Here is a 10,177-nt window from a genome sequence, read left to right on the forward strand (position 1 = left end):
GTGGCTCGTTTGCTAGTGATGTGTGTCTCGTTTGCTAGTAATGCGTGGCTCGTTTGCTAGTGATGCGTGGCTCGTTTGCTAGTGATGCGTGGCTCGTTTGCTAGTGATGCGTGGCTCGTTTACTAGTGATGCGTGGCTCGTTTACTAGTGATGCGTGGCTCGTTTACTAGTAATGCGTGGCTCGTTTACTAGTGATGCGTGGCTCGTTTACTAGTGATGCGTGGCTCGTTTGCTAGTGATGCGTGGCTCGTTTACTAGTGATGCGTGGCTCGTTTACTAGTGATGCGTGGCTCGTTTGCTAGTGATGTGTGGCTCGTTTACTAGTAATGCGGCTTACTTTGCTGCATGCTGGACTGCAGGTGGTTAACGATAGCTGTGAGTATCGTCGACAGCGACATCACGTCGGCACACTGCGCCATGCCCAGCGTGAAGATCTCGTTCCACGAATTCTTCACCAACGCCGTCTGCACGTCTTGACTGCAAACGAGATGATTTCGACGTCATGAGTTCAGCATCAAAGTGTACTATTGCTCTTACCGGATGTAAAATTTATTCGATTAGCTCGACCTTACATTTGCTTCACTGACGTGGTCTGTACAGCATGCCATGTCATCTTCATTAGTAACTAATAGCAGCGTGATTACTACACCTACGCTCACGATCGCCAAACCTACATTTTGCCCAGCGCAAAATCTAGGATATATAAAATAGGATATACAATCGCATACAGGAGGTATAATTCTCAGAGAGATAAGCGTATTGTGGATCTCCGCACCACTGCTTAACACATTCAACGCTGCCGGTGTTAACAATGCACCTACCGCCCTGCGCTGGGATTTTCGGGTTTTTACCGCGTATTCGCTTTTTGATTTACCACATTTCCTTTGCAGGAAAGCTAACTAAACTGACACATTTACTCTGCATGAGTGTTATCTCACCCTTACACGTTCAAATAATATAGAAATCGTTCCCCTTCATAATAATATATTGATACGAAAACAGGGAAAAACGGACATTTCGTGCATTTTCGTCTCAAATGCCACTGCACCGGTGGATTTTCGCGAGTTTGTTATGATATCATTCGACAGTATACTATTTTTTCCGGTAAGAAATGTGACAACGCTTACACATGTGTGGGGTATGAACCTTGTTTTGTTTTTCTACATGCAAAAATACATTGAAATTTTATATACTACACAGTTACTATATTATATACCGTTAGGAAAACGGTAAACAAACCTTGTTTCAATCTACGCCTTCTAGTTTACTGGTTTACTTCCTAGTTTTACAAATTCACCTTGAGTCACAAAACTCATAATATCACGTTTGAATCAACGTCAGAGCATTGCATTCTTTAGTTCATGTAAGACTGGGGTAATATAGACCGTCCCTGTTTAATTTATAGGTAGGTAGTGCCTGCCATCTGTTGGAAATCAGAGTAACAAAAACCAATAATCTATCCATGAGCTGACTCGTGGATCAGCAGGGAACATGTTAATGCAGCCGATCCCCCGTAGGGTTTATGTCACATTTCCTCATTGTCTTCCCCTCTTCCCAGATTTCCTTCCACGATTTCCCACTGATCTCGCGGATGCCCCGCTGGTACGCCCGCTCTCTACCGACACTCACCCCAGCAGCTGGAAGGCAGTGATGGCGCGAGACCAGTGCATTGAGAGGAAGAGCAGGCGCGAGGCACTCTCACAGATGTAATGCACGTTCAGGTAGGCGGGCATCGGTGACGGAGTCGTCAGCGTGAACGACACGTTGCTCTCCACTAACAACGGACCTGCGAGAAAACGCAAAGCGTCAAGTCAGTGCGCGAAATTAGCGCTATTTTGCAGGCAGCTGCCGGTTCAACCCCCTAAACCGCCGGTTCAACCCCCCATATAATCAGTCCTATTCCTCATCCCTTTGCCTATCTTGCCTTTATATCGACAATATTTACCAATTTCCTCACTAGGTTTTACTTAGTGACTACTAAGAAGTAAATCATGTTCCAGCAATTCCTGTCAAACAAGTAGAACTCCACTGTGACTGATAGCAATGAAATACTGAAATACTATGAGTATGCCTAATAAACACAAAGCTAATACTTTTATTGATAATGGAATAAATTGAACAAAATTAAGGGCCTGTTCAAACTTGTAAGGGCCTGTTCAATTTGTCTAAGGGCCCGTTTAAAATTTTGGATGGGCCTGTTCACATTTTGGCTAATTTCATGCCATGGTGAAGTGCACCAACAATCCTCGCTAGTTGTCCAGCCACATGTATCATTCGCGTACACACTGTCTCTGTCATGCAGAGTATCAGCTAGCAAGCCGCCTCGGCATCTTTTCGATGGCTGACGACAGCCATGCATCTATTTCAGTGGAACATTTACGATCGCAGAGATGCCAACACTTTTCTGAGCAAACTGTAGTGAGGATATCTGACGCAGTGACCCAAGTATGTTAGGGGGGTTCGGGGTATGCCCCCTAGAAAATTTTTGATTCCGAGATGCAATTTCCTGCATTCTGGGACCAAAAATAATAATTTAATAAGTTCACACTGATATTTGCTGCTAAATACATGTAGTTATTTTTAATAATGTTATATCAATGTAATGCTGAAACAAAACACTTGAAATATCATAAAAAAAAATTTGTTTCGATCGTAATAAAAATCGTAGTTGTATGCAAACTGGTCGTAGTGGTCAAAATGCAAACAAAATTCGTATAAAATACAGATAAATCGTAGTGGTTGGCATCTCCCACAATTTCTGTTCTCCTTCTTTTATTTAAGTAAGTGGTTACTGAATATATACTAAATAATTACATGATTAATCATAATTATTAAGACATTGGTGTTCGCTTTGCTAGGACACAAATGTTCCAGTCATTTGAAACCTACCTAAAACTCATCCGTAATGTGTGCACTGATAATCGCTTATACAGTACACAATTTATTATCCGAAATTCTAAAAACTGAAAAGCTCCAAAAACCTAATGTTTTCCCGTGGATGTGGTCAGCACACCAAAGCTCACGTTTGGCTGCACAAGGTTCACTGCAGAAACATTAATGTGTTTGGCATTACTCATACATATTGTACTGTACCGGTACAGCACTTGGCCTCTCGGAAACTTGGGTTTTAGTACTGGCTAGTTGCAGGATATACGGTATGTACATCAGTACTCTACTACCATTCCGAAATCCGAAAAATTCCGAATCCCGAAACGTGTCTGGTCCCAAGGGTTTCGGATAATAGATTGTGTACTGTGTTAACAAAATCAAAATGGAATAGTCGGAGCAGTAACTCACCATCTATCTCGATGATCGTGTCGTGTTGCTCGTCCTCAGGTATGTCGATGAAAGCCAGTGGATTCGAACCCTGCAAACACACACACAACCATACACAGTTCCTGCTGCGATCGCCATGACAACCCTCTAACGTCCCGCTAGCAGCTCGATACATGCTTGTCCGTCTTGTGACTCGCACACAGAATCAACACTCTCTCATCTCACGATTGACATACACACAGAGTAATGCCACAATCGATCAGACTTTAGCAGAAACAAACATCTGTAGGTACATTTGATGTGTACAATCCTCTATCGCTCGTTACAATGCACAATACACGGCATCTCCACAAAACACCATGTTATAACAACCTCATTTAATGGACGTTTCTCTTAGTGAATAAATCCTAGAAACATATAATGTCCGTTAATCGAGATATGATAGTATATACGTGAAACCTCCCTACTCTGTAATCTGATGGTTTGGCAGCTTCGATGGTCCACAACAATGATTTGAATCTGTTTCCTTGACTAACCTATTTGATTTTGTCATGTCTGTCATAGTACTGTCAAATTATGCCATAAACACATCGACATAAAGAGGTCCAGTAAGGCTGGACTAGGTTCATGCTACTGTAAATGATATCGTTATCAGAAACATTGCAGTATATGCATTTTCCCCTCATTTTTAATCTCAGCTTCGATAGCGTGGAGTTGTCCCTAATACAAAGTAGTCTAATTCTGAGCTCTGAAGACTAAGTGATGTCCAACCCGTACACGGAAACAACGCGGCGGCTCACTCCCGGGGCAACATACCGAATTCGGCTGTTCGTTCATACACTTTGCCATCGCGTCGAACGCCCGTGTCGCGCTGTTGTTGCCGCTCTTCGGGGTTTTTGGCATCGTTGCATCAATGATTTCGCCATTAGCGGAGGCGGCGCTGTCGCTGCGTGTGCGCTCCTTCATGGCAGCCAGCGTCGTGACAACGCTCGCTAGTGTGCTGAGATCTACGAGGATACAGACAGATGTCACAGACAGACACCGACGTCACAAACACCAATGTCACAGACAGACACTGATGTCACAGACACTAATCTCACAGACACCAAAGACACAGAGGCAACAGTATCACAGACGTTATAGACATCAACACACAGTTACATGCAACAGCCAAAATACCACCTTGATCTTGACACTGTCACACAGAATCTTATAAAAGGCTGACTACCAGGACTTCAGCTATACACAAATGACTTCAATATGACTTCGTGTTGCTGTATGCATGACATAAGTATGAATGAGAAAAGATGCAACTGAGCAATACCAAGATAAATGAAAGTGTCAATGACACTGTAGCTCACCACAAAAAGGGCACAAATGAGTGAATGGGAACAAGTGCACCGAGTGGGGGGGGGGGGGCAGTTTAGCCACCACAGTTTTAACAGTATTTAGTGGCACTATACTAAAGCTATTCTAAAGGTATTAACTTAACTCTAATTCATTCCTCAAAGGTTTTTTGGTTCTTAGGCGCCCGAGTTTAAAAAAAATTAAAAAAACTAACTTTTTTTTCTAGTAACATATGTACTACAAAATCGCAACGCCGCGCCCCCAAAAAATCTCCCTAGCCAAGACTTGGGAGCTAGCAAGGCGGTAACGTCTTTTATAATAGTTCAGATTTAGGCACCGCAAAAGCGCGAGCTCTCCCTAAGATTTTGTAACGTGTCGATTGAGAGGATACGCTTATTCACGTAGCTGCTATATACCACGTGACAATGGCGTTCCCTGCCCATAACATAACTTTTGTCAAAGGTTAATTGGTGCCATTGAAGTGTTTACTTTCGCTATTGAGTTCTTAAGGCGGTAAGGCCACGCCGTTTTGCCATCTGTATATTAGCATAATAATCATAAACCAAAATGAATCACAATTTATGACGGTAGATGGCGCGCTTATACCGCTTGATGCTTTCTTGCGATTGGCGTTCGAATATGAATAGGTTATGCTGCGTTCCGAATGTTGTTAAACTTTCTTCTAATATTAGACGTTTATTCGCAGGGTGGACAGGACAATACCAATGGTTTGCCATTAAAGATATGCAATGAATCTTGTAAAACGAACCAGGAGAGTTTGACACCACAGACTGTTATCTGCGTGTTCTTATAATATGTATATAATTGCCAAACCTACTAATTTGCATAATTTTTTTTAAATATCCAAAACCCTATAATACGTTTTACCTTCATTCATTCACATACCAAAAATGTACAAAAAATCCGTTTGAACCTGAACTGACTAATGGCAATTCCATTTGTTGTCCAAAAATGATTGCCGTGGCTCGAAAGTACGTCGACTGGCGTGCTCCAAAATAGGACGTTCAAACCTCTCACATAGCAGTAACAACTATACCCATTTCAACATGTGGGTCAAACGGTTCCTGAGTTATCTGTTGCCGTAGCATAATGTTGACGGAAGGACAGACGGACGTTACGACGGACGAGACCCATGGCAATAGCTCATCTTGGCGATGTCAAGGTGAGATAAAAAGGTGAATATCGTCTATGGAGGAGCAAAACTAACCAGAGTTGCTGGAAGATGGCGCCAGGCGGTTATGCTCTCGAGATTCTCCTGCCATGGTGAGTAGCGCAGTCCCGTTTCCCCAGGCCAGCTGTAGATCCTGAAAGAAGTGAACAGCAACCGTAGACAGCTCCAAAAAGCATCTCACAACATGTGCTCCGCTAACTACTTCGCTTACTTCTTGTACACGGCCATTCTTGGTAAATCAGGTAAACTGTAGTGGCGTTCATGCTGTAGCTTGGCGCTTACGTTGTCGTAAGATGGATGCGTAAATGTCAATATTATATCTTTGAAGTTCATAGTCGCATTTATTTTGAAACATTAATAAACATTATTGTTCATGGTTAATCCTTGTATAGATTTTTTTTAGCTTGCAGTTTCAGGCTGTCGTTCTGACAGCCATCTTCAGAATTTCTGAATTTGTCACCAGATGGCAGTAGGTGACAGAGACGAGGGGTCATACAAACTATCATATGTGTTACGACAACATTTCCTCAGAGCCAGGACCAGACATCGGCCCCGGGGCCACCGATAACATCTGACAGTTATTCGGATAACTGTCACCTACTGCGATTCTTGGTTGACAATTCAGAATTCTGAAAGATGGCTGTCAGAACGACAGCTGAAACTGTCAAGCGTAAACATTTTAAGGATTTAACGATGTGAACAAGTTGATGTTATTAATGTCAATATTGATTACTTGCCGATTCGCCATGTCATTGCTTGACGATGACTTCTACAACAGCACGCGAGGCATTCGCGTACAGCAGTGGGGAACCCTGGCATTCGGTACAGACACGTAGGAAACCCGTGGCATTCGGTACAGACACGTAGGGAACCTGGGCATTTCGGTACAGCCGTGGGAACCCTGGCATTCGGTACAGACACGTGGGGAACCCTGGCATTCGGTACAGACACGTGGGGAACCCTGGCATTCGTACAGACAACGTGGAGCGAACCCTGCATTCAGGTACAGAGGCAGGTGGGGAACCCTGGGGGACATCGGTACAGCCCGTGGGGAACCTGGCTTCGGGTACAGACGTGGGAAACCTGGCATTCGGTACAGACACGTGGGGAACCCTGGCATTCGGTACAGACACGTGGGGAACCCTGGCATTCGGTACAGACACGTGGGGAACCCTGGCATTCCCGGTACAGACACGTTGGGGAACCACTGCATTCAGGTAAGGACACGGTGGGGAACCCTGGCATTCGGTACAGACACGTGGGGAACCTGGCATTCGGGACAGATTACGTGGCGAAACCTTGGCATTTCGGTTACAGACGTGGGAACCCTGCATTTCGGTACACGACAGCGTGGGGACCCTGGCATTCCGGTAGACAGGTAGGGAACCTGCATTCGGGGGTACAGGACACTGGGAACCCCTGGATATAAGCCAGCGGCACGACACAGCGTGATCACTGCAACATCGTCACGCACGCGCGCGCGTACCTTTTGAGAGAAGAGCGAGACTTTGAAGTTCTGCGCGTACGGACATAGACTTGCCGCACGTAGACCTTGTTCCTTGCCGTGATTCGACGACGGAGCCTCTCTCGATCACCAACTGTCCGGACGGGCCGCCGCTCCTGTCGCACCGCTGGCAAGCGCGACACACAACAGAGCAGTGAATGGGTCACGCTTTATCTCCTAAGCAACGGTCAGGCTTCTCCTCGCCCCAGCCGCGTCACACTTTTTCCTCCCCAGTCACGCTGTCTCCTCCCAGTCACGCCTTCTCTTCGCCGGCGTCACACTTCTCCCCCCCCCCCGCGGTCACCGATCATGCCCGTTTTCTCTCCTACGGACACACAAGCAGCATGGCGTCAGGCGTTCTCCTCCCGCGGTCACACTTCTCCTCCCCGCGTTCACACTTTTCCACCTCCGGTCACGAATACCCGCTTCTCCTCCGCGGTCCACTTCTCCTGCCAGCGGCCCAGTCAGGCTCTCCTCCGCCGGCTCACAGCTTGCTCCTCCCCGGTCAGGCTTCTCTTCCCGCGTCACACTTCTCTCCGCGTCCCCGCACTTCTCCTCCCCCAGGTCAGCTTCTCTCCCCGCGGTCACACTTCTCCTCCCCCCAGTCAGGCTTCGGCCTCCGCGGTCACACTTACTTCCTCCCCCAGTCAGGCTTGCTCCTCACCCCGCGGTCACACTTCCTGGGCCCCCGGTCAGGCTTCTCCTCCCGCCGGCGGTCACACTTCCTCTCCGGCGGTCCCCTCAACTTCTCTCCCGCCATCGGCTTTCCTCGGCCGCGGTCACACTTCTCCTCCCCCCGCGTCAGGCTTCTCCTCCCCGCGGTCACACTTTCTCCTCCCCCGGTCAGCGCTTCTCCTCCCCGGTTTCACATTCTCGCTCCCGCGGTCACCTTTCTCCTCACCCGTCAAGGCTTCTCTCCCCCGGGTCACACTTATCCCTCACCGGCGCGCGGGGCCCGGGGGGGGGGGCGCGGCGGCGCGCGGGCGGCCGGCGCGCCTCAGGCTTCTCCTCCCCCAGTCACACACATTCTCCTCCCCCCGGTCAGGCTTCTCCTACGCAGTCACACTTCTCCTCCCGCGGTCCACTTTCTCCGCAGTCATGCGGTTCTCCACCCGCGCGGTCACCACTTCTCTCCCCCGGTCAGGCTGTCTCACCCCCGGTCGGCTTCTCCTCGCGGTCACACTTCTCCTTCCCCAGTCAGGCTCTCCTCACCGCAGGTCACGCTTCTCCTCCCGCGGTCACACTTCTCCTCCCGCAGTCACACACTTTCTCTCCCCGGTCAGGCTTGCTTCCGCGGTCACACTTCTCCTCCCCCGGTCAGCGGCTTCTCCTCCTGCCGCGGTCACACTTCCCCCCCCCAGATCAGGCTTCTCCCTTCACCGCGGTCACACCTCTCTCCCGGTAGGCTTCTCCTCCCCGGCAGTCACACACTTGCTCCTTCCCCGGTCAGATTTCCTCCCCAGTCACACTTCTCTCCCCCGGTCACGCTTTCTCCACACCCCGGTCACGGCCTTTCCTCACCGCCAGTTCACACTTCTCCTCAACCCCCGGTCACACTTCTCCTCCCGTTCACGGATACCCGCTTTCTCCACCCCGGTCACACTTCTCTTCCCTGCGGTCACATGTCTCCTCACCGCGTCACATCGCTTCTCCTCACCCGGTCACACTCTTCTCCTCACCGCGGGTCACACTTTCTCCTCACCGCAGTCACACGTCTCCTCACCCGGCTCACATTCCCTCTTCCGCGTCACACTTCTCCTCACCCCGGTCAACTGCTCACCCGGTCACGCTTCTCGCACCGCGGTACACACTTCTCACCCGGTTCACGCTGTCTCACCCCCGAGTCCGCTTCTCCTCACTGCGTCACACTCTCCTCCCCCGCGCTCACGCTTTCCACCCCGGTCACGCGTGGTTCTCCACCCCCGGTTCTTGCCCCCCGGTCAACGCTTCTCCACCCCCTGGTCACGATATCCGCTTACCTCTGCAAGACATGACACGTGAGCATGGGTACCTTCACTTCCCACTGGCTTGACACGAAAGCATAGGGTTCATCGTTTCTCTCCTCCCCGGACATATGAGCTACGCTAGCGATGGGGTTAATGTGTGGGTTCCTCCGTGGACAACACTTGCTCTTTCTCTCCCCCTTTGGGGGGCTGAGGGGTGAGTAGTTAGTACCTTTTTACTTTGTTGCTATATGTTTCGCTGGCATATCCTGGCATTTAATTTTTCCACCGTGCTCCACCTCATGCTGAGTTAATATATCAGAAATATCTTCAGGCTTTTATATGTGTCGTTTTATTAATGGTGCCTCATTTCGAGAGGTAGATAACGTCGTAACAGAGAGTGCTGAGAACACTACTACATATTTCCGGACCGGCAAAACAGCCTCGAGTAGATTCTATGTTACTCACTCAGATTATTATTGATACACCAGCACTTGTGAAGATTACACTTATCCTAATACCGATGAGCTAGCTGCCCTAGGACCCACGCCGTCACTCTTAACGGGTTCGAATTGATCCAATATTCCACGTGCTCTGTGGAACACAACAAGGCATTCTTCCCATCCATCTTTCCCCTGGTTTCTGTTGATGCGCACAAGGAATGGCCCAAGAACCGCAGGGCTGTTTGCAAAACAGTATCTCACGCATCTTCTGCAGTTGCCCACTCCACCAAGCATTTCACTACAATAAAACTAAGTCTGGGTGCCAGAGTCGACCTTGCTTACAAACGAGGCCCGTTATGCAGAAACTATCCATATATAGATTAGTTAAAATCAAAGCGGTATAATGTCAGAACTTTTCCCAAAGGCGAGAGCATGGTACAGAAGTTAGAGCATTTTGCCACCCATGACAATC

At 48.3% G+C, this 10,177-nt stretch overlaps 1 protein-coding gene across 1 annotated transcript in view; it reads right to left on the minus strand.

Moving 5' to 3' along the window:
* The window catches only part of LOC106813492 (orphan steroid hormone receptor 2-like), a 25,729-nt gene that overhangs the window by 7,825 nt on the left and 7,727 nt on the right, over positions 1-10,177 (minus strand). The window contains exons 6-10 of the mRNA XM_014817636.1: positions 5,852-5,948; positions 4,093-4,283; positions 3,298-3,367; positions 1,630-1,786; positions 338-477 (exon numbers count right to left, since the gene is read on the minus strand). Coding sequence (XP_014673122.1) covers positions 338-477; positions 1,630-1,786; positions 3,298-3,367; positions 4,093-4,283; positions 5,852-5,948 — 655 coding nt within the window. The remainder of the gene's footprint in view (positions 1-337; positions 478-1,629; positions 1,787-3,297; positions 3,368-4,092; positions 4,284-5,851; positions 5,949-10,177) is intronic.

This window comes from Priapulus caudatus, unplaced genomic scaffold (genome assembly GCF_000485595.1).
Source record: "Priapulus caudatus unplaced genomic scaffold, Priapulus_caudatus-5.0.1 Scaffold783, whole genome shotgun sequence".
In the NCBI taxonomy this organism is placed as follows: Eukaryota; Metazoa; Priapulida; class Priapulimorpha; order Priapulimorphida; family Priapulidae; genus Priapulus; species Priapulus caudatus.